Source organism: Protopterus annectens, chromosome 6.part1, assembly GCF_019279795.1.
Source record: "Protopterus annectens isolate FY-2018-M chromosome 6.part1, PAN1.0, whole genome shotgun sequence".
NCBI lineage: Eukaryota > Metazoa > Chordata > Ceratodontiformes > Protopteridae > Protopterus > Protopterus annectens.
In genome coordinates, this window is record NC_056738.1 from 408,219,449 (window position 1) to 408,245,873 (window position 26,425).

General features: G+C 36.6%; 1 protein-coding gene across 1 annotated transcript in view; it reads right to left on the minus strand.

Moving 5' to 3' along the window:
* The window catches only part of LOC122805301 (solute carrier family 22 member 6-A-like), a 291,374-nt gene extending 265,304 nt beyond the window's left edge, over positions 1 to 26,070 (minus strand). The window contains exons 1-2 of the mRNA XM_044075389.1: positions 26,039 to 26,070; positions 20,504 to 20,897 (exon numbers count right to left, since the gene is read on the minus strand). Coding sequence (XP_043931324.1) covers positions 20,504 to 20,896 — 393 coding nt within the window. The 5' untranslated portion in view covers position 20,897; positions 26,039 to 26,070. The remainder of the gene's footprint in view (positions 1 to 20,503; positions 20,898 to 26,038) is intronic.
* Between the last annotated feature and the right edge of the window lie 355 nt (positions 26,071 to 26,425).

Consider the following 26,425-nt stretch of genomic DNA (forward strand, 5'->3'; position numbering starts at 1 on the left):
AACATGAAGGAAAGGTTCATACATGGAGGGTACAGTGAGAAAGAGATACAACAGCCGTTAGTTGGTCTATCTGAGGCAAGGGAAGGAACAGGTAAGCCATATTTTTCAGATATGGATGCCATCATAGATGGAGGAACTGTTAGCCAGAAACCTATGAGAGTACAAGTATCCTACTCGAGTAACATTAGATCTCTACAGGAAGTATATAGAAAAAACTGGAATATACTATGTGCTGATGATGATGTTAAAAGGCTGGTAGGTGAGACCCCGAGATTTGCTTTTAAGAATAAAAAAATCTATAAAAAGATTATTATGTGGACCACAACACATGGAAACAAGAAGAGAAAATGCAGTCAGATATGGAACCTTCCCCTGTAATAAATGCAATTACTGCACCTTTGTTGACACTGGAAGTAGATTTCTACATTCAGATCTAAAGAAGGAGTTTACCTTCAGAATATTAACTAACTGTGACAGTATGAATATTATATACTTGGCACACTGCACAGTCTGTCCTGCCTTCTACGTTGGAATGACAACGCGAAAGCTGAGAGACCGGATGAAGGAGCATATATATGATATCACCAGAGGAATAGAGACAAATGCCTTAGCCAGGCATGTGAGGGACCATGATGAGACACACAAATTTTTATTTTTAGTAATCGATAAAGTCTATACTGACAATAGAGGTGGAGATGTTAGGAATAGAGTAGAAACTAGGGAACTAGAATGGATTATAAGGCTATGAGCTAACATTGGGGTAGGCCTGAATGACAAAGTTAATATTAAACCCATTCATCTAAACAGAGATTTAAAGAAATAGTAGGTAGTGCCCCCTCCCACCTCAACCTTTTATACTTTGTTATACTTTTTTATTGTATGTATTAAGTTGTATGATGTGATATGCTGTTTCTATTGTCAAGCTGTTTTTAATTTTAAGCTTTTAAAAATTTTCACACTAGGTATAAAACTTTTTATACTAGGTATATGGTTTTAAGGATTAATTGGGTAGTTGATGGCAATGATAAGCATGGTATAAATGCTGTGTTTTATTGTTCTTTGATTGATGAAATGGCTGGTGCCACGAAAGTGCTCACCTCTTTTACTAATAAAGCTGTTATTCTACATAGCTGTGGCTGCTACCTCCTGCTTTGTTTTTTTACTGTTCATTTCATTGTTGTTGGAGGTAACTCTTGCCAGCACCGTTTGGTTTTTACTGTGGATATATATATATATATATATATATATATATATATATATATATATATATACTTTTTTTTTTTTTTTTTTTTTTTTTTTACTAAGGCAAGCCTCCTTGCAGCCCTACACCCCCTTTACTTATATATACTAAAGTCCTTGATCACACAATTATGGAGGAAAATAAAAAGCCCAAACACATTTTATCACTGTTGGTGCTGAACTAGAAACCACGCTGTAAATAATTTCCTATGTAAAAACTAATTGGGGAGCTCAAAACTGAGAAACATAAAATGATGAATTTAAACTTGTCCACCTTACACTTGACCAAGTGTAGGGTAACAAGAAGGTTGGCATGTTACTTTGCAGAATATGCAGAAGCATTGGTGGCCTCAGGTGCTAGAGCAGAGTATCAGGGAGGACTTTTTGGTTTCCCCAGAGATTGGGCTTTGGTCATCTCAATCTTTGGAATCTGAAAATTGGGGGTGGGGGGTTGGTTCTTATTATTTATATAGGGTATATGTAATATGTTATGTTCCGTACCTAATTTATTTTGGCATACTGTGGAGGGGATGGCAGAGGTACATTTAAAATGGGGAATGTATTTTCTGACTCTTCCAGACTGATGAATTTTGTGCTGAGTTTCAGTGTACTATGCATATTATATGATCTAAAGACAACTTACTCACTTTGACTTACTATGTCTATGAAATCTGGGGGGGGGGGGGTCCTGTAACAAAACAAATTTTCTGGTCACAACAAAACTTTACTGCAAGCTGTTGACCATGGCATATAAAATTATTACTAATAAGATGAAACAGGTAGCTTCCCTGTTTTGTCAGCCTGTGGCACTGAATATTATATAAATATTGCTTGTGAAAAAGTATTACCCTGGGAGATAAAATTAGTGAGAATCATGGTGCATTATGGGAAAAGTGAGCATATTGATTAATAAAATGACTGTGCAGGTGCGTTCAGGTACCTGAATCCTAAGATGCCTTGCCTAGAGCTTGGGCTGACTGAGTATAACAGAAACAGCAAATAAATTGTGTTTGTTTTATCCTTTTTCATTTGAGGTCTGGTATGGAAAGGGACTCCTTGCAGGTCCACCTAGCCAGAAAAGTACGAGTTCAGATATTGTAAGGCGATATGATCGTATATGACTGGGGGTATGTATAGTCATTACTTTTCTTGTTATACGCATTGCCTGATTTGATTTGTCAGCCCCAATGTCTGACAAGAGTCCCTTTATCACTCCTTGACACTAGTATCCCCTTCATTACCCTTCTCCATTTTATTGGTTGTCTTGAAATTGTAAAATAAAAAAGAAGTCTAATATCTCCCACCATTTTCCCTTTCCTGATTGTGAGGATATATGGCACCCAGCTTATTCCCCATAGTGTAATATAAACCTTCACAACCACATAACCAACAGACAGTATGAAAAAAAAAATTAAATTTCTGACAATTTATATATACATTTATAAAACCTACCTCTATCAGTCCCATCTTTCCTATACAACACTCCATGAACTCCTCTTTTCTACTTATAATCCATATTAATCTTAGCCACATTCGTAACAAGCTGCCAGAATTCCATGCATGGCTTGCCCAGCATTCCCCTTATATTGAAGTAATGACATAGACCTGGCTAAAAAGTAAACAAAGGTTAATGATATACTCCTATAAGATATACTCAGTGCAGACAGAATGAGTTGCAATACTCTAAGAAAACACTCTACAGCTCACACTACCATCTCTAACAACATCCAAATCTGAAACTCTTAAACTAAATTCAACACAGATCCTTGCACATAATAGGAGATTATATACCCTCCTGGAAACAATCCTAGCACAGAAGATCTTTTCTGCTGGATAGAACCCAAAATGCCACTTGAAAAATGACTATTAGTTGACCTCAGTATTGACTGGCTGTCTATAAACCATAACCTTAGTTTTACCATAAATCTATATGGACTAACACAACTGATCACAACTCTCACTTGCTTCAACAATAAAAATAATAAAGATACCATAATAGACTGGATACTCACTACTATGCAAGCTAAAATCTCTAACTATGTGACCCTCTCAGACTCTTTATAGGATCATAGGAATTTGCTAGGCTATTGACCCTGAGGCTCTTACAAGCCTATGGACCTACAAAATACACGCAAGGAGACAGAGTGCATGGATTAAACCAATGTAAAACTCAAGAAAATATACATCCAGCACCAGGAGAAGTTTCAAACAATTTGTAGAAATATTTATTAGGGCAAACCCCAAAATATCCATAAGCAGTAAACCAGTTTCGGCTGAGTATTCGCCTTCGTCAGTGCATTAATGTGAACAGACACTTACACATGTTTATATAGGAAAATAAGCAGAAGAATTGATTGCAATCATCCATTAATAGTTTAAACAATTAAGCAAATCAACTTAACTTATTCAGGCCAGGACTGAATAGTGCAACTAGCCTAACAATCCAACCTGATTCTTTCTGATTTAAAATAGTATGCCATCCTGATTTACATGTTTTGTTATGTTCAATTCTGTCAATTATAGTGAACGTGAACTTAGCTGTTTTGTGTTTCAAAGTGTATTTATATAGTGCATTGGATAATCTATTATTCTTAATATCACTTAAATATAATGGCAGAAATCAAATCTAGTGCTGAGTTATTGCTGCCAGGAATGGCAGAAATATAGTGCTGACTGAGTTATTACTGCCGAGTTTTATCTCATGCAGAAGTAAATCTAGTGCTGAGTCTGAGTTATATCTAGTGCAGAAGTATGTGTTTGTGTTATCGGCAGAAAGCTAGTGCTGATTTATTGGTGAGAGGAACGGCAGAAAGCTAGTGCTGAGTTATTGCTGTCAAGTTGTATCTAGTGTGTGTAAGTGGACTGTCTAAAACAGGTATGAAGAAATTTAACATACTTAAAGCAGGATACAGAAATTAAAGAGGCAATAACTGGCAGAATGCAGTGTGATAAACAAGAAAACAACTGCTTGTGGTTAAAGATGGTGAAAATAGTCTCATGAATACGTCAGTAAAGAGCTGTTCATTGAACTTCATTCCTAAGCAAAATATGTTTAATAAGAATGAGGGCAGAGCCTGAGGCCCTTAAAAACATGCATGCAATAACAGTTAATCCAATACTAAACATGCATGCATGATCTATTGTCAAATACCAGAGAACTGCAGACAGGAAAACATGATGGTATGATCTATGCTCTACCCTTACTGGTGTATGCTATAATTTGTAACTATTATACTTATTATTTAATTCCATCATCTTGTTGCTGATGAATTACTTAGGTAATCTCTGAACTTTGTAAGTGTTTTTGTATCCTTCTTCAGAGGTGTGACTATTTAAGCTGTATCAGCAGCATAATTACATTCCAGGCTCCAGATGGTTTATTTTAATGTTTCATATTGACCAGAGTTCACTTTGGCTGAGAAGGGGCAGTGGAAATAAGCAGGTGCCAATGTTTGATGATATCCTAGCATAAATTTTAATAGGAAATTATTTTCATGTACAATAAATGCACGAGAAGGACAGTGTAGGGACTCAGACTCCATGAAACTTAATGAAGTGGTTGAAGCACAGCACTGTACATGTTTATACATTTTAATGTTCATGGAATACAGTTGAAGGCAGCTGACTCCGGAACATAAGCTTTTGCAAATAAAGAATCTACACTATTGAACTTTGATAAACAGAAAGATAGTAATAGACTTTGGTACTTTCTGATTGCCTTGTTTTTTCCTCTAGCTGTTTGATTCAGTTCTAAGATGATAGCAGTCAGTGGGTCATCACAACTGATTTTCTGGACACTTCTTTTTTTTGGGGGGGGCACTTATCTTATGCTGAAACAAGAATTCTTTCTGCTGTTGTTATATTTGCTATATGAGAAGCTCATCTCCACCTTGGCATTTTACAATATTGTAATGGAACTTGTGTGCTTGTTGCAGGACGTGTTTGTATTGTCCTAGTGCACCTGTGATGTGGGAGGTCTGTTTAATGAACACAACATGCATCTTACGGGGGTGGATGGCCATATTTCGGTTGTCTATTCCTCAGTTTGAGTTTGAAAGTTGGTATCCCATAATTCCATTGGAGTGGGTGGGATTACATAATTATGTACGCAAATTTTATGTTAATCAGCGTACAGATTTGTACATATTTTTCATGGCCTTTGTCCAGATTTTTGATGTTTCCAGGTTGAGAGGTATGATGAAGATTTGGGATAGGCAGGAAGAAGACAAGAAGAAACAAGCACATTCAGCAAAGAGGGGGATGGATTGATTGTGTGACCTGTAACAGTCAGACGTGATTGTCAAAGAAAGCAGGACAATGGCATTGAAGAGACAGAGATGGCAACAGCTGACACGAAACCCTGACCCCCAATTACAAAATGGGAAAAAGAGTGTTGATGATGATGATGATGATGTAATGTAGATTAATCCTCAACACCAAACTTGAGGACAGAGATTTCTGTCATCCCTAAGCACTATGCTCAAAGTGTTTATGTACTTGTTCTGAACCAGAAGTGGTTATCAGAGAATTTTCCACCTATAGTTGAGTCTTACATCTGGAAAACAGACCATAAAGCATTGTTTTCTTTATGACTTTTCCAGTGGGCACCTGTAAATATCCTGACATGTCACCATTTCAAAGAGTTGAATTTTACTCTATTTCTTTTCTTTGCCTAATAGTGAATAAGCAAAATGGACGTTTCTTCAACCATATTAAATGCTTAGAAGTATTAAGCAGAGATCAAGTTGAAGCATATGACACAAAAATAGATATGGTACAAAAATCTCCCTCTCTCTCTATTATTTATATGTGTGTATGTATATATATATATATATATATATATATATATATATATATATATATAAAACCTATATATATATATATATATATATATATATATATATATATATATATATGTATAGGTTTACTATCAAAACATTGAACATGTGAATGTAAACCTATCAAAAATGTGGTTCACATGTTCGATTCTTACAACAGTAAACAGGCTGAAACATTGGAACTACTGCAACCGAAGTCAAATTCGACTTCTACAGTATGAAATCCGTTAGCAACAGATAGTAGGAACCAAATCCGTACTGCACAGCCCTGACAGTCATATTTTTGCAGGGGGGCAAGCACCCCTGCACCCCCCCTACCACTTACATATTCCAACTCCGAGATCGCACTACAGTACGAAAAAGGGTAACTCTCCCGATCTGAACTGTCCAGTGATCTCAATGTATGCAGACTGCAGGGATACCTTTAGCTGACAGTATAAGGTCAACTGCATATTAACAGTCGGTCTTCCAGAGTTGACATTGCGACTGGGTTTCAGTATTTCGAGACCAGAATGTCGAAATTGCAGTTTTTGTCGAATCTCAGTTTCCGAAATGCGCGATAGCTGTAGTGTGGTATGTATGTGATTGTGTACTATTTCTTTAAGGGTATTGTGTTATGGGTATCGATGTTCGTTTATGTATGGAGATTCAGGTAAGTTCATAGGTTCATAGGTTCATAAGTAGGTACTAGGCCATCGGTCCAAGGGCCTAGCTAGGTAAGCCTAGCCAACAAAGTTCCCTGGCTAAAGTCAACCCAAGAAACTTAATTTCCTGTGCCCCTATCGAGCAGAACCACAGAAGTGATCCCCGGGGTGTATTTCCTATTTCCCTCCACTCATCAAGATTTTTCTTGGAGTGTTAATGAGGAACTTTGCTTGACATAGATGGGTAGCTTGTTCCAGAGTATGGAAAGTCTCTGGGACAGGAATCTATCCCTCCAGCAAGTCCTGTTTATTGTGGTGACAAGGTTTAGGTCCATAAAGTGTGTAGCTTGGAGGGATTGGGATATCTTTAGGTGTAGCATGTCCAAGAGCTCTAGGTTTGACATAGCTTTATATGTTAGGCAGAGATCACCTCAAAGTAGGTGATATGCTACAGAGTAAAGCTGGAGTTTTTTGAGACGATCAGTGTAAATGTTTAATTTTTAAGGGTTTTGGGTATAAATTTGTTTTTAGTTTTTGTGGGGAGTTTTAGGGGTAGGTTGGGGTACGTAGATGAGACTGTATCTGTGTGAGTTTTGTATGCAATGATTTTCGTATATGTGTAGTGTGTGTGGGCGTTATTAGTGAATGTAAATATGACAGCAATGGGAGTGTAGGGCAGGTAAGAGTGTGTTTGTGTTTTTTTTTTTTTAATTAGTGAGACCTCAGAGTTGCCATATATCCAAAAGATCCAAGTAGGGATTGTGCATATAAGTTGTGAGGCTGCGGTTGTGTTTTCCATTTTAGTTCTGTACTGTTGGTGTGTTATTTTGGGGGGAGGGTTGGATATTTGTTTTAATTAATTTCGATATTGTGAGTGTCCGTGATTTTGAGGTTTTGTTTTTTTTGAGGTTTTGATATTTTAGTCTGGAAATACTGAAATTCGAGATTTCACTATTTGAGATTAAAAAGTGGACCTCTCTCTCTCTCTCTCTCTCTCTATATATATATATATATATATATATATATATATATATATCTATAAAATTTAGATTAGTACTAACATAAGAAAATTAGTACAGAAGAGGCAACATATAACTGATAAAGAAGGTATGAAAAATAATGAGATATAACTGATATTTTGGCCTGGCTTATTGTGAGACACTTAACTGCTAAACTTTCTCACATGGTTTTTGTGTCTTTCGGCTTATCCCGGTTAGGGGTCACCACAGCAGAACTCCTGTCCGCTAATGTTTGGTGGATTTTTACATGCCGAGTTACCAGCCCTGATGCACAACGTTCAACGAAGGTACGCCCATTCGCGCATGCCTCCACACAGAAGACGCTCTAGCTGAGAATCGAACGGGACAACGTCTTGCTGTGAGGTGACAGTGCTACCGCAGCACCACTACCACGGGTCTAAACTTTCTCACATGGTCTGAGTGTGAATTGAAGCCAATCATTAACATTATTAAAGTACTTTTAACTGCCTGAAACTCTTTTTTTATGTAAACATTAAATATCCTGTTTACTTTATCCACTAGTATTTCTAATCCTGATGCGAGCTCAGTCACAAAAACATTAAAAAGAAAAGGGAGAAAGAGAAAAATCAAGAAAACTGGAAACCAATTTTCTTCACTGGAAGAATCATTAGACATTTTGGTCACAGTTTTACATTCCTATAATACTGGCAATTCAGACTTAGAGGAAGTGCTTGCTAGTTCCTTTTTTGTATATGCTGGGCTTCTGACTTATGCTGCAGTATGCAATAAGTAAAAACTGTGCTCAGTCAACGGCTATATTTATAAAGTCCTTATCCTTAAAAAGTGAACATTCATGTATGCATTGAAGGGAAGAGAATAATTTATTTAAATGGCCTCTGGAACTCCTTGTTCAGATTGTACCTGGAATACTTTTACAAAGAAGCCATATGCACAGCATGTTTTCATGATAATGGTTGAGTAAGCAATTGTTACAAGCTGGTAGATAATTAGTGGATTTCATTATTATTATTATTATTAGTTTACTGGGAAAGTCCCATAGGGCAGAAACCCCTTTGCAGCAGAGGCCAGCGGAGAAAAGATCCAAGTAGGGATTGTGTATACATATTATAAATACATTTTAGACATTACAAGTTTGAGTACATAATAACAAAAATGAATACACATTAAATGTTAGGTAACACTAACTTGATTATATTTATACAAAATTCATATCAAAAAACAAAGTGGTATCATCTCCTGTTTAAACCAAGGAGATAGCTAGAAATGGGTGGAAATATGTAATGAAGGCAGTGTTAACATCTAGGGAAAAAAACTGTATATGTTTTTGGTCGAACAGCAAGGCATCGGAGAAAAGCAGTAGGTGAGATGCATAAGAAGGAAGAAAATATGGTAAAAGAAATGGATCAGTGTTGGGAGGAGATAAGGAAATATAGCATGAAAGATACAGAATGTAAGGATGTTTGGAAAATTAAGGTGGAGAAAAGGTGAGGAAGCCTGAATATATTACGTAAAAGATAATGAATGAATGTGGATATAGGAAGCACATGGATGAAAGAGTGTGATATATGGGAGTAATAAAGCAAGGTCAGAACTATGTCTTTAGTTGTAAGGTGAGGTAGCAGTTGAAGGATGAGAGAGGTTCAAATTAATACTTGGGATTATTGTGAGAGCAGAGAACTTATTGTGGTAAAGCTGATAGCTTCTGCAGTTATGACTATCCTGGCTAAAATGAGCACTTACTGGGCCCTGATGTTTTTGGAAGTTGAAGTTGGGTTTTAAAGTGATGCGTGTTTGTAGATTTCAGTTTGATATGTGCATATAGATTGAAATTTGCACACTTATTACTCAGTTACATATTTAGTTACATATTTATTTCATTCTGTGCTAATACTGTCTTCAGCATACTCTACCAATGTATAACATATATTCTGTTGCAGTAATGTTTTATCTTCTACAAGCCAATATTCTGCCTGTATACAGTTTGTTTATAGATTTTATTTTTACTTTTGATTGTCTATGCTTGTTTTTTAAACACCTTTATTAACTTAATACATTGAACAATGACATGGATACACACACAGTTATAGAAAAGAAAACAAAGCATTGTAAACATTTTTCACTAACTTCATATATTCACTAACTTCATATATTATATTTATTATGATTTCTTTTTTAACAATAGTCTTTCACTACATTATCTAAATTGATCAAGCCCTGCCTTCTCTTAAATTTCACTACTTAATTCATTCTATGTGATTTCCTCCTTCCCTTTTCTAAAGATCCCATCTCCAATTATTTTATCTCATTGACAATATGTAATATTTCATTAATAGTTAGTTAAGATTTTGATTTCCATTTTCTAATAGTTGTTTTTTTTTTTTGGCAGCCAATAGCATTAAACCTAACAAGGTCTTACTATGTCTTGGCATTTTAGATCTTATATCGTAACTCAAAAGAATAATTTCCTTAGTTATAATCATTTGATCCTTCAGCATTTTTGGCAAAGTACTATGGAGGAAATTTTAAAATGTGTCCACTTGCTAGATTAAAAAAAAAACATCTTCCAAATGAACTCTCCAATCACACCTCCAAAAATTGCTATCTACCTGAGAAACAAATTCTCATAAGTCTGCTTGGGGTACAAAAATATCTGTGCAAACATTTCCAAGCAAAAATCCTAAACCTTCTGGACTTTGTTTAATACTCAAGAGCTGCTCAGATGTCCTCCCACTGCTCCTCTGTATATTGCTTTTCCATTCTCTCTACACAGCCTTTTCTAATCTCTCCTAAATTTTTTATATCTATCATACAACTGGTCTTTCACTTAGCACTACCTTATTCTTTTAATATTGTCTTTGCTCTGTTATCAAACCCTTGTTGGGAAGTCAGTATCCAACCTGCAGTCTAAATTTCTGTTTGTCTTCAATCCCACTCTATTACCTTTCCCTCCATAGTTATTTGCTCCCAGTACCTTGGTGTCTTTGCTAATTTTCACCAATAAATTCCAGCCATACCTTGCCTATTTTCTAGGTTCTACTTGCAGTCATCCCTATTGGTAAAATCTTTTTTCTCCATTCCTGCGCTGGCTTAGTTCATAGAATACTTTCTGCTACTTTATAAATATAATATTCTGTATGTGTTTGTTATTCTCCGTAAGGCCTGCATCCAAAATCATACTCTCTCCTCATTTCGTGAATCCTGCTCTCCTTTTTCATCATCATGCCTTTCCAATTTGATTAGTAACCTTCTGCTTGTATTATGAATATGAGATAAACTGTGTATCCCTTCAAATCAGGCAATCCTAAGCCACCTTTTTTATTGGGAGAAACAACTTATCCGACTTAACTCTTGCCCTGTTCCCCTCCTAAATAAATGATATCAACTCTTTATTAATTGTGGTCCACAACCTCTCTTTTGGTTGATAAAAATATGCTTGACCTGCATATAAAACTAAAGAGACTATAAACATTTTCATTATTTGCATCTTATTACCTACCTCCATAATTCAGAACTTCCAATGTCTTAATTTTTACATTATCTTTTCTTTAGTCTCTTCCCACATATCCTTAGCTGCCATAATAAAATATAATATTTTTAATCCATACATTTAAAAATTTCATCTTATCATGTCCCCATAGATATGAGGTATTGCTAATCAAATTCATGTGCGGGTATATAGTTATATACCAAAGCCTTTGTTTTATTTTCATTTATTTTAGATCCTAAAAAGACTTGAAACTGTCCCAAATGTCCACAGCACTGAAATGTCCTCTTCTAGATTTATGAAGCACAAACATAAGATAATCTAAGAATAAATCTAGCTTTTCTTGATTACCATATCAGTTATATCCTTGAGTTTCTTAGTCCCTTATTTTCTTTGCCAGTGGTTCTAAGTATAAAGCAAATAACACCAGACAAATAGAATACCCATACATGGTTCCTCTATTCAAATACATCTTGTAGTAGTAGAATCCTCCCTTTTATTTATTTATTTATTAACATTTGTTGACCAGGAAAGTCCACGGGGTCAGAAACCCATTTTCAGTGGAGGCCCAGGGAGAAAAGCTCCAGTTACGATTACAAGTTTATAAGACAAGATTTTGTAAACAGAAACATCCAGAGTTTTCATACAGGTTGACAAAGATTAAAAAAGAAAACATCAAGTATAAGTTATTATGCAGTATTAAAACATATAAAGTGAGTGGGTTAGTAACAAGTCATGCAGAGATTTGCAAAATCTTGATAGGATTAGTATAATACTTTGTAGATAATAAACATAAGATGCATGTCAAATACATTCACCCCCTCTAGCCAGATAAGGGATTAGGAGAGTCAAATATTAAGTAAGATTTTATTTGCTTGGAAAACATTGTGTTGGCATAGAAAGATGACATAATACTTTGATGTATTAGACCTCACTTATAGTGGTTCATGCTTTTGCAAACAGGAGCATATTGGTTCATTAAGGAGATGCTTTTTTTAGAGTGAGCTTAAAGTTTTTTAAGGAATTCAGTTGTGTGATAGAGGGGGGAAGGGCATTCCATAGTTTAGATACAGAGTGTAGGTACAGGCATTGACTGGTCCTTTTATTTGGTTTGAAGACATTTAGGAGTTGTTTGTCAGTGGAATGGATATTTCTGGTGGGGGTATATATTTGTAGGATGGAATGGGTAGAAGGGCATTTATCTGCATTGTATATTAGTTTATGGGCTAGTGTTAGTTGGGTGTACTGAAGGAAATGGGGGAATTCCAGCCATTTTAATCCTTAGTGGCTTGACATTGGTGGGTCTGATATAATAGTCCAGTGGCAAATTTTGTTGTGTTATATTAGCATGATTGTATTTTGTTACTTAGGGATGTATGCAGGTTAGTAAAAATGGGGGAACCATAGATAAGGGATGGGATTAAGAGAGCATTTGCCAGCTTTACTTTTGTGGGTTTATCCATGTATGCTTTCTGTCTATAGAGTTTGTCTAGTTTAAAGTGTGCTATTTTTTACTGTATTTAGAATATGTTCCTCAAAGGATAGTTTATTGTCAATAGTGATGTCTAATAATTTTGCTTACTTTACTACTTCAATTTTTGTCCTATTGTGGAAATAAATTGTAAGGTCTTGTGTAGTTGCTTTGGATGAAAACAGTATTAGTTTAGATTTTTTTAGGGTTTAAAAAAAACTGTGTGTCATTTAGCCAAGTTTCTATGTTTGTAGACGTGTTTTGTGTTATTTACTGGAGGTCAGAGAAGTTATTGGAGGAGGATATGATGGTAGAATCATTGGCATATTGGATGATAGAACTTTGAAGAGAGACCGAATGAAGATCATCTATGAACACATTGAATAGCAAAAGTCCCAGAATAGACCTTTGTGGGACACCTGTTCCATTGACTATGTATCCTGATTGGTTATTTTGCCATTTCACTGATTGTTGTCTATTATTGAGATAGTTAGAGAACCAAGTAAGGGTATGATGGGAGCATCTTAAATTTGCAAGTCGCTGAATTAGTTTAGGATGTGATACTGCGTCAAATGCTTTGGACAGGTCCAACAAAAGTACAGATGTTGCTAGACCAGTGTCCGAAGCCTTGTTCACAGCATCAGTAAAGAACAAAAGGGCTGTAATCGTACTGTGTGCAGGTTGAAAAACATTTAATGTTTATCTCTGACCCTTCATATATCCTCCTAATGAACCATATTATTCTATTAGGGAGTGTAAATGCTACCATTGCCCTTTTCATAAAATCCCAACTGACTCTATTCAAGGACTTTTGTATCAAGACCCACCAACAGTAGTGGTATTTCTTTACACTATATTCTATTAATGTTGTCAAATGTTTGACTCCCCTCCATAAAACCACACTGAACAATAGCTATTAATTTTGGCAACACCTTTGCCATTCTCTTAACTAGTATAGAAATAAACACTTTACAATCATGGTTTACAATTGAAACTGGTCAATATGAAGCTGAGTCTGAAGGGTCTTTGCCCTCTTTGGGTAACACAGTCACCAACAGAGCTGGAGCCAGCATGAGGTGACCTAGGCAGTTGCCTAGGGCCCACTGGCTTGGGGGGGCTGCATCTGGCATCTTTACATTATTTTCTTTAAGGGCACACTCTCTGTGCATGTGTGTCAGACATGCACACACACACACACACACACACACACACACACACACACACACACACACACACACACACTCACACAAAACAATGCGTGAGATTTAAACTCATGTTGGAACGTCTCACATTATTTTGTGACTGCTTGCTTGAACTTGCTGCTTTCAATGCATTTGACTGACTGGGGACCTACAGTTAGAGTGCTGAACTTCTATTTTCAGATATTACAGAAATTATGCTTTCCCTTTTTGAAGGAGCAGAGTGGTCTCTTGGACTTTGGACCTGGCATTCATTTCCACGTCCACAGAGAGGTGTGTGTGTGTGTGTGTGTGTGTGTGTGTGTGTATACATGTGTATATGTGTGTGTGTGTGTATACATGTGTATATGTGTGTGTGTGTGCGCGTGTGTGTGTACATGTGTATATGTGTGTGTGTGTGTATGTGTACATGTGTATATGTGTGTGTGTGTGTGTGTATGTATGTGTACATGTGTGTGTTTGTGTGTGTGTGTGTGTGTGTGTGTGTGTGTGTGTGTGTGTGTGTGTGTGTACTGCCTTAATTAGGGATGGCAAGATAGTTAATTAGCTTGCTCAAGCTTGAAATCCTGTACCGTGAGTACTGGAACCATTAGCCTTAATCCTGTACACTGATTACCAGATCAGTCAGCAGATTTGATGGTAATATTGGTGCATACATTTTGTTTTACTGCTTAAAGAAGAAACTACGGGGTGCATTTTCAAGGAGTGTAAGCTTCAAGTGAAGAGAGGTTTACTGTTACTCATGCTAAGTCTGTTTTCAATGTGCAATTGTTTTGTTTAGCAAATGGCCATCAGTGTTTGTGCTATAGAATTTTGAAGCAGTATTATTAGCACAATAGGTAAAATACTTCCCTTTGGCGTGGAAAGTTGTGGGTTCTATGGCCACATTATTTAGATGGATTTCTGACACTGCAGTGCACTTTAAGGTGGGGATGTGTTGGATGAGATGTTAAATTGAGGCACCATCTGTCTTTTAATGATAGGTGTTATGAGAGCATTTACATCCACATGAGCTATCAAAAAGAGTAGGGGAGAAATTCCCCAATTTCCTGGTCAAATTCCCCCTTGTAGTATATATACCATCAAGAGTCAACTCCCCTGAAAAGACATTACTTGCCTAGCGGGACTAATGTGGTCTACAAAGGATATTTAAATTGAAAGTTTTAAATTAAATCCCTATCTCTGCCTTCGTTTAAAAAGTAAAGACAGTTTTGAGCAGTGTTTATGGTAACTGGGGGGAGAAAGACAAGTAATGGGACACCAGAATGGCTGGGGGTGGGGTGGGGGGTGGCGTCTGTTCTATTCCCCTGCCTAGAGCCCCATTTGACTACGATCTGGCTCTGACCCCCATAGCATTCTTCCAAGATACTGATACTGTTTTTCCTTTTAAATATTGTTAGATAAAGTTTTTGAAGATTTCCCTGTTAATTGATTATACATCACAATTTGTATCTCACCCTTTCCTGTCATAGTTGTTAATTCTTGAGGCCTGTTGTCCCCTAATCTTAGTATAGTTAATTCTTCCGTATATATTTCCATTAGTACCTTTAATTGGTTTTTCCATTCCTCTGCTTTATAGTAATTTATGCAGAACTTTCATAATATCACTAATACCTCCCTCTTATCATTAGCCTTCTTGTCATTGGCTCCTTATGTCTGGCAACAGTCTTTGCTTCTGTTGGCTGCCCAGGTCAGTGTGCTAAAAGTTTTTGTGCTTTGGAGTTTTTATCAAAAATATTTGCTTCACAGCAACCTTTGTAAACTCATGCATATTATCCAAATACTCCTTTATTATCCCTTTAGCACTCAACAAAATTACTCCACTTCTTGTTCTGTGAGATCCTCTTTCTTCTGCAATACTTTAACCTTTGATAACCCTCTAAATAATTTGTATTACTTCTTTCCCATCTCTCTCTCTCTTATTTCTGCCATACATTTAAACTTAATTTTCATGTATCCCATTCCCTAGCTATCTCTTTGAATAGCTAATAACTCTCAAAGTATCTCCACTACTCATTCCTTAAATTCCTCTCTTTTTAACAAATAAGTAGGAAAGCACCAGTGTCTCGTTTTACTTCATTGCCCTGCACCTTTATTTTAGGCTTTATTGGTGCATGAGCTGAAATAGTTATTTGGATGATTTAAAGCTTTCTTTTCATATTCCATTGAAATATAATTTGTACCTAGTCTAGCCCAGTTATTGTACTTTGGGGAATAACATGAAAATATCGCAGGAGCTTCTGTTAATAAATGCACATTTCCCATTCCAAATATTCTCATAGATTTCTTCAGAAACCTACCCTGTTTTATTATATTTTACCTTGTAGGATGCCTTTATTTAATCTCACTACTGTAACTTAGGTTCCAGTCCCTACTCAAAAATAATATTCCTTGCTGAAATATAATTATTTCTCCCCAAATGTTCTTAAGCTCCATGATAGTAGTTTCAGGTGAGATATAAATAAATGCCAGTGTAATCCTCTTTTTCTTTCATAATAACTCCTTATTACTACAAATTTACCATTATGTCTAGCCTCTGACAATCAGTATTATTACTTCCCATTTCCTTTGTCCCTAATACTCTGCTGAATATGTACTCTGAAGTCCTTTCTTTGTCAAACTCACATACTCTTTTCTAACCAAATGTGTGTGTTTTATAATACAGTAGAAATCCTCTTATCCAGCCTTTCTTTAACTAGCCATCAAATTTTCCATAGCCCTAGCAAAAGACAACAGAGAACACTTCTGCCTCCTTAGGGCTGAATAATGACAGACATTTGAGTTTTAGATTTCATATTCATTAGAAAAATGCATACTGACACAAATCTTGTTATTCTACCTGATGTATAACCTATAAATGCTATTTTGTATGCGTTTTCTGATTAATCATCCATTTGTTTATTCAGCCTAACGTCCAGTCCCAGCGAGACTGGATAACAAGGAATCTACTGTATTGCTGTTTGCACCCTACACTTTTTAAAATAATTCAGTACTCTCTGCTTTTTGTCCATAACTGCAATGCCATTGACACTACATAAGAAATATGATGATAAAGCAGTCATTTTTGGTAAGAAACTATTACTATCATGTGTGCTGCACGACAGTTCGTTTGAATATATTTCCACATTGTAAATTACACGCACACATTAATACCTGGCAAACTGATCTTGGATGCAATTGTATTTCTCATCTCTCTTTGGACTCTTGTTGTATTTTCTCAAACATTTTACTTCAATAAAAAAAGAAACAAGAAAGAAGAAGAAACTAAATAAATTTTGAAACTCCTATCTTCCTTTAACTCACAGTAAACACATCAAACAACATACACATTCCAAACAGGGAAGTTACCCTACCATACAGGGGCATTTGCCACAAAAAGACAACTATACCCATAGGCTTTACATATTCTAAAGTTAGGTATAATCATATTGAAAACTTGCATTTTCTATTGCACAGAAACCATCTGTCACTATCCTAGGTCTATTTCACTCTCATTTGTGAAGGCAACAGCTTGCATGCACTCAGTTAATTGTTTTTTATCCTTAAGAAAAAGTGCCCTGACTACCCTTAAATGAATAAACTAACTCATGCACTATTATATTTAATATGTAAGCACTAATTCTTCCAGTGATGCAACTACCTGCAAAGCCATTCACTTTTCTCAGTATCAAACCTCCATTTACTTTCAGTGACCTACTTGGCAATTCCACTTTAAATACTAATCATGGTGATTCCCATACAAATGACTCAGGGTACATTCTTCACTCATTTAATGATTAATTCTCTGCAACTGTAGACTCGTCAGCTCCAGCTCCTGGTACTCACTTATGGAAAAGGAGCAGCTATTAGCTTCACATGTGCAAGAAAAAACTCTGGTTTCAATACTAGAAAACTACAGCTTTTATGCTTCTCATTTTATAGCTTACTTTCTTTGAGAAGAAATTTCCCTTGTCTATGGCATAAATGAAGAACATTAATTTATACTTCCAACAGGGAAAGTTGTTACACTGTTGCAGTTAAGAAAAGGTACTTTCTTACTATAATATCACTGGTGTGTATAGCAGTCACTGATCAGACTCCCTCTATCTCACATTTAAAATGCTTCTGCATATTATATAGAACTACTTTGCAATGTAATATGTAGATGAATTCAATAATTTATTATACACATTTCACTATGAACTAAACCTCTTTTTATTACTAAAATGTAAATCTGTAGTCCCGTCCTTGTCTTTTTAAACATCAATGACAAAATGGGAATTTTGCTTTAGAGTCTTCTCACAAATTTAACAAGCGCATCAGGTTTCTGGTACCTTAACAATATTGGGACTACAGTGTAGGGAGAAAAGTAACCTAAGGGTTGAGCTAAAATGTAGGAGAGGATGGATATTTTCTTTAAGCCTGAAAAGTTTGAGATAAACCTGCTCCAGATAATATGGCAAATGTCAGAAGGAAATGATGTGAGATAAATAAATAACTAAATAAATAAATAAATAAAAATGGTTTGTAAGGAAACTGATTGAAACAGATATCATTGAGAGTACTTAAACTGTGTCTGCTTTGTACATGACACTCTTGGTTTTAGACTAAAGAGAAGGAAAAGTACTTTGTGATAAGCAAAACATGATAGCTTCATAGAACTAGCCTTTAGCTGAAGATTTAGCCACTATAGAAACTAATGTATGTATTGCACATTGCATTTTGCTCATTTACTAGAATGTACATTCACAGATTTCTATTTAACTGATCTGAGCTATTCTGTTACCGGTTACATTTCTGCCTTCTGTGTTTGTGAAATGTTTTGCAGTTCACCTGGGCTGAGCCTGGAATTGTTAATACTGATTAGTGTCCTGCCCCAGCAAACAAAATTAAATAAGTAAATAATTAAATAAGTAAATAAATACATCAGTGTTTGCTGCAGGGAGATGAATCTCCTGTGAAATGCAACTAATTGAAACCAGTAATTTAAATCAGACTCTTGGTGCTACTTATCCTTCCTCCTACCATCCTCATCATCGGAGGTACAAATCCGTATCTATTACTATAACCAGAACACCCACAAAAGGAAACATGAAACCTACATACAAATCCAAATTTACTACTATAACCAGAACACCTACCCAAGACACCTGAAAAAGATAAACAAATTCAAACCCACTGCTGTGATCAGAACACCTAACCAAGGATCCTGAGCTAAATGTATACATCTGAAAACATTTGTATACTCACAATACCTTCAGTAGGAAACCTGAATCAGAAATAACAAATCCAAACCTACTGCTATAACCACAACACCCAGGCAATGAAACCTGAATCAGAGATAACAATCCAAACCTACTGCTATAACCACAACACCTAGACAAGAAAACCTGAAAAACACATAGAGAGCTGAGGAAACCTGAAACAGACACACAGTTCTGAATCTACTACTGTAACAATAACACTTTTTACAAGAAAATCTGAATCAGACATGCAAATCTGAATCTTATACTATAATCACAACATCCAAAAAAGAAACCTGACTGCTCTATCATTATTTACAAGTAAAAATACACAGTGAAACTTATATAAAAATGAAATAGAAAACTATTTAACCATTTTAATACAGAGATACATAAATGAACAATAAAAGTATTATTGTAAAAAGCAAACTAGGTGATGGCTATGCTGTGATCTGGTCATGGTTGGCTTGAAGTTTGGTCTCTTAGTGGTCACCCTTTTGACCAATGTAACCCAGATATGAGTAAGTCACACTCAAACTTGGTGTATTGTTATAGTGTAATGCATGAGGGGTGGAAGTGGGTTAGAAATCCTGGTAGTGTAGTTACAACAGTTTTAGCTAAACCAGAGCTTTTGCAAATAATATTTTGAACTGCACTTTTTTGTCATTTCTTGCACCTGTTGTCTATTGGTCATTAGTCCTCTCCCGGTCAGGCAGGCCATTCATTTCCTATCACTAGGCAAGGGGCAAGCTGGAATGGTCATCATTCATACAGCAATTGGGGTGGTTAGAGTGCATTTTTTCTATGGTTCTCCAACCCTAGCAGCATGCACCCAGCTAAGTGCCAAGGAGAGGATATACAATGGGCTGCAGAGAAGAGTGTCCTCCTCACTTTTACAAGGGTATTTCCTCTCATGCAGCCCTGCTCCTCCCTGTGAAGTACAAGTGGTGGTTCCCCAGTCTACACCAGGGAAATTATACCATCTTGTATTCTCCCATGAATGCACTCATCCCTCCCCTCCCAGAGAATTGAACAAGCCATGTTCCCCCCCCAATCTGGCTCTTCCAATACCAGGGTCACTAACTGAAGCCCAGCTGTTTGGGTCACAGTCAGGCCTCCTTCCTCTACACCACAGCCAGGCCTTTGAAAGTGCACTGCTGATTTAGCAACAAATCTTACATAAGTATAGGATGACAGATTCATGAAGAGACCTTACATAAATACAGGATTGTTTATTGTCGAATTAATTTATTTATATAACAATATTGCTGATATTAAGGCATAATAAGTACAGATAAATAAATGATGGCAATCTAAGACAGTCAGGTATGTATGAAAAAGCAGCAGTTATACTATTTTATATAAATCTCTGTGAGAAAACTTGTTGAATATTCATATTTCATACCTCTGTAACTATGGTTGATTGACCTATACTTGTGTCATATATCCACCCATCCGTGCAGGGTTCCTTTTCTATCTCTGTACCATTTACATATGGGTCATTTTGACCAAGGAGGTGCCATGCTGTCTCGGTGTACTTAAAACAACTTTCTGGTTTATTCTTCATATCCAGTGGAAGAGACACTCTCAGTAAGTCCTGTGTGCTCAGATTTCCAAGGTGGAGGCTATCATTTTCATGGAGCTGAATCTTGCAGTGGTGATTTGGTGTAGCAGCAGAAAAGTTTTGCAATATGTTTTGGCATGCTAGAAATAGTGAAGGAATTGACAGTACAGAGATAAGGGTAAACTGAAAACGTCCAAAGCTCCCGACAACTTCTAAGAGGTCTCCAAATCCCATATTGAAAATTACAACAGTTATAAAATATCTTTGTCCAATCTAAAAATGTTCAGATATCTAAATATTTATAATTTTCCTGTAACACAGAAGTGTTTGCTATAAAGCAGCCAGGGTATAGAAGCCATTAGCTCTTTATGTCCTTTTAACAATCCATATTGAATAATGGTATTCAGATTACCACTCCAGTAAAATTAAGTACTCAGAATTAATGTTTAAGTACTTCTGTCACTGTTTGCTGCTTTCCTGACACCTTTAGTGTGCTGTTTCATTATGATCCATATTCCACAGCTGCAGATTTATTTTGAACTAAACTGAGGCTACACATCACATGAATTCATGTAATTATTACTTCAGTCCAGATAAGAGCAGGTCCATGTAGTTGTCATTTTGTCAACAAATGTTTTACATTGTTGTAGTTTAATCTCTTTGAGATGTATTGAATTCACAACAACCAAAATATATGCACATAGTTTAACTTCATAAAATATGATTTTTACTCACAAACTTTTGAAGATAGAAATGTACAGATCAGTTTAACAGTTTACATATTATATAAATCTTTTTTTCTAACCTCTCAGTTTTTATATCATTACTTCTGGTTAAAATGTAATTTATGTTTATGATATAGAATTTAGAGCAAAGTGCAGTAGGGAAAAGGAATACTGCATCTCACTTCCCTGATATTATAAAAGTTAACAACAGTCTGTATGTGCCATTTTAAACTTTATATACCATACTTCTAAGTTTGAAAGAGCCATAATTTGACCCAGGCAAGATCATGGACAAAACCCTGATGGAAGAATTTATTACAAAAATTGTTGATATAAACTGAGTGCACTGAGGACTGCCATACATGAGTTAGGAAGTTAGAGCAAGCCTACATGCTGCAGCTAGAAGGTATGGATACAGTAGCTTGGGGGACAGATGGAGAGCTGGAGTGTGTTGTTACATTGTTTGGAGCCTAGGAAGTGAAACAGCCTCGGTGCACACAATATTCATAAAAGGTAATATGGATATGGGCAAAGGAAAAAAAGGAAGAGAATATAGGGATACCAGGATACTGAGGAATGAAAAGATAGTGCTAGTACAACTACAAGAACGGTTGCACTATAAGTAAACGAAGGAAGGAAGGACATTTCTCTTAAAAAAGAGGAAAGATTATGAGAGGCTGTAATTAAGAAAAACATAATAGAAGAGGGGCTGCAGATATGCAGTCTGATACATAAACGGAGGTGGGTTGCAGGCATACCTCTCAACTGTGCAGATTTTTACAGAAGGTCCAGATTTTTGTTTCATATTTTGGTGTGTTGCTCTTAAAATTTGTGGTTTCCTGGCAAATCATTAAGGATTGAACTCACTAGATAATGACAGTCATTTAAGTTTCAGACTTCATATCCTTCAGAAAATGTATGCTAATACAAAACATTTTATTCTAGCAACTTTCTAAGTTTATAAGAACAATATTTATAATTTCTCCCCCACAAGGATGCATGTAAAAGAACACCAGCTTCAGCTGTAAGTCAAGGAGAGACAGAAGGAGCAAAGCGGAAAAGGGTACTTGTTATGTGGACCTTAGTATGCAGAAGCTAACATCATAAGGTGAAGGAGCAGAAACAATATGCATGCATCTTAGGAGGGGCAGTTTATACAAGAGTGAATGCCTACACCAACTATGTGAGCATACTCACGTTGGGTATGTCTGCTACAAATAAAGGGGCATTGGAAGAGGGTTAAAAAACATTGAATAATCATGTTGTGCTGCAAAGATGACTGGAAGGGAGGTGTATCCCTGAAAAAGGTTGCTGTGTAGCATTGCACAGGAATGGACCTCAGCAAGGTTGGCAAGGAGACAGACAAGGAAACGTTAGGCTGAGAGGGGAAGTCAGAGTTGGCAGACAGTGTTAATACAGTGCTACATAAAAAAGAAAATAAAAAATAGGACGGAAGAATGAATGTATGTGAAGACAAAGAAAAGAGTGAGAAATATAATAATGTTTGCATCTCACTTCTGACTAAACATACATGGAATAATAAAAAATGGGCACACAGCAGAAGGGAGAAGGTTCCGAACTGCTTGTTGCTATGTGAACTTCACATATTCATTAGTACTACTAAATACTATACCTCTTCCTACTTAATCCATTTTGTTAATTCTTAACTAGGATAGAGGGCTGATCCATGAAGGACTCATTACAGTCACAATCCAGGGCTATATGGTTGAACAAGCAACAAAAATAATGCACAAATGAGTTACTACAGAATTTCAGTCGGTTTTATAAACAAAAGTAGTACATATTTAGTTAATACAGTCCAAAAAAACATACACATAGCAAGGTAGTTAAGGAGGGGTGGAAGGGGCTTAGGATGGGACAGGATGAGACAAGGAAGAGCAGGTAGAACTGTAACTGAGACAGCATTTGAGTTTATTATGAACTAATGGGGGCTTTGCTGTTTCTAATGTGTGGTGGCACTTAGGGTTTATACTTGGAATGCACAGTGAGATGCTGAAAGAGAATCAAGGGATTTACGGAGAAGACAGGCCACAATGGATAGTGAGTGAAGGCAGTATGGGGAAATTCTGGTCTGAAGTTTGCAAAGATTTGGAAAGGAATGACAAATTTGAAAATGTCATTAATGAGGAATGGCAGATTTGAGAACCTTGTTAAGCAAAAACTAAAGGTCTGTGGCTAATAAAGTTTGCTGATGACTGCAAGCTAGGAGTGGACATAAAATCTAAAAATGATGTCAACATCCTACGCAAACAAATGATTGGTGCCAAAGTCATGGCCTTAAACTGAATGAAAAAAAAAATATTATCATCCCTTTCTGTAAGAGTAATGATCCTGGCCTGCTAACTACCACATCAATAGCAAGACCCTAACTGCGCACTCAGTGGTGAGAGTCCTGGGCAAACAGGTTGACAGCAACCTTAACTTTGATCACCATGTCTCCACAGTGGTAAGAAGGGCATTCTTCATTGCTTATCTCTTAAGTAAGGGTATTGCCTCTGGGAAAAAAAAGTTATAACCTCCCTGTACACTTCCCTCATCAGGTCAGTAATTGAGTACAATGCTCCTTTTGGTATGTACCTTTCCAAGCACCACAAAGACCACAAAGGTTCCTCACAAGGAAAATTCAAGGTCTTCAGCATCTGCCCTGTATGGATCATCTGAAATCATTCTCACTTTATTCTGTTTCATACAGACTACTCAGCACCAATCTCTGCTTTGTATATAAGGCAATCTCTCACCCTGCTTTATTGGAAATGCTGCATATCAGCAAGTCAAATGGTACATGGGTTACTCGCTCTAAAGACCTTAACCTGGTATGTGACATTAATAGAACCTGCTGGAGGGACAGATTTGTCTCCCAGAGGTTACCACACCTTTGGAACAGACTCCCACTTCATGTCAAACAGAGCACTTCATTGACCTCTTCAAACACAATCTGGATGATGGGATGGGTAACCATAAATTCACCCCAAGAGTTCCACCTGTTTCCGTCTTGGACAGGGGCAATAGGTGCTGATCATGGAAATAAGGATAGAACTTAGCTAGGCTTATAAGGCCCCTAGGGCCATTAGCCTAGTAACTTCTTATGATGTTATGATCCGTCTTATGAAAGCAAGGAGAAATAGGTCAGAAGAGTCTTTGGAGTCATCTGGCATGAAGGGGGCTGGGCAATGGTACTCATATTTAGGAGAAAGGAGGCTGAATTTGCAAATCCAATTTGAAAGGACATGGAGATGCTTCTGATTTTGAAAAGCAAAGGTGAGTAAGGGAAGACAATGTTCAAATTTAGCATGGGGTAAGAAAACAAGAAAATTATCTGAAGGTGAAGACTAGATTAATAGGCTATTTTGGATGTGATCAGAAAGATGATGGAATGCCATTGGAGTTGTCTAGTGGTATTTCCATATACCAAGGCATTTATATTGTAGTTAAAAACAAGCTGTTTATTGTTTAGTAAGTTGAGGAAGGTATGAAAGTCTTGGAACAGGGCTGCTTGGTGGAGTTAATAGAAAATGAGGACCTAAAAAACAAGATCCTCAGTCTACAGAACAGTGTTAGAGAGGCAGGCAAAGGGACAGGGAGTTTATAGATGCTAAGGAACAGCAGAGAGGATAGAAGCTTTAGATGTAAAGTTAAATGAAACTTTGACTTTGGCTAAGTAGATGGCTAAGTAGTTTTTGGTGGTAGGGGAAGAAAAAGTGGAAAAGAGGCAGTTGATGAGATTGTGACTGATAAGATTGAAAGCCTTAGTGAGATCTACAAATATGGCACCTGCTATTTGCCTTTGTCCATAGTGGTGAGGAATGAGTTAGAAAAGTCAGGAGAGTGGTTGTATTACTCTCCCATAGGTGGCATAATGTTGGAACCATGTGTAGGTGTTATGTTTTGGAAGTTGTGAAGGCTGCCAGCCTAGCAAGATAGAATTTTAAAGACAATTCTGTCATTTGTAAATAGTAATGTAAGGCACAAGCTTGTTATCTTAAATGGGAAAAAAAACTGCTGTTAGATGTGGAACTGCAAAAAATATAACAACAGTGCGCTCTGCTTGCAGAAAGCTGATCAAGTAAAGCATGTTGTGACCCTTTGATCTAAAGTCGTCTCCAGCCAGTCTAGATGAAGACATTCTTTCTATTGTTTTAACCAAGAGTTAAATTGCTAGATTTAAACATGCAAATGTATTTTTATTGCTCTGCTTCCTGACCAGCTGCAAGATAACAAAAGGAGATGTTAAGAATATAAATGTAGTTTCTGTTAGCCTGGAAACACAAGGAAGTGTGAAGAATGATGTAACATGAACCAGGAATGTGATTTTAAAAACAGAGAGAATCAGAGAGCAAAAAGCATTTTTGTCTTCACCACCCAACTCATGAGCACTCTGCCTGTGTTCTATATGTAAGTTACCTTAGACTTGTGTTTTCTCTTAGAAATAGCTGGAAACCAGAAAGATTAGACTGTGTTTTTCTGTGATGTCAGAACTGTACTACTGAATTATTTTAAGTATTTCTGTGATCTCTGAACTCTTGACTAGCACTGTGTAGTAAAAAGTATTGTCTTGTGTTTTTATTATTTATTATTAAATATTTTAAAACTTTTCAAATGTGACTGTTTTTGTAGAGATAAATTAAGCTCTCTAGAGTACTTGCATGCCTTTGGTAAAATTGTACAAAGCCACTCCAATAACTTTAGCAGTGGGCTATACTACCAAATGTATAATACTATTGCACAGTAATAACTGGACACCCTTTTAAGGGCCTTTGGGTAGCTGATAACTATTAGCTGGGTGATGGCAGTGATTTCTAATGTATAGTCTGGGTAAAAGGGGCACAGCTGGAGAACCTGTGCCAGCCTTTCCCAGGGGTGTCTGTGTGGTTATATAAACTCATCTCAAAGTGTGTGTGTGTGTGTGTGTGTGTGTGTGTGTGTGTGTGTGTGTGTGTGTGTGTGTGTGTGTGTGTGTGTGTGTGTGAGCTACTTGGGCAGGGACACTAAGCACTGGTTGGAAAGAGAGGGTGCTTGT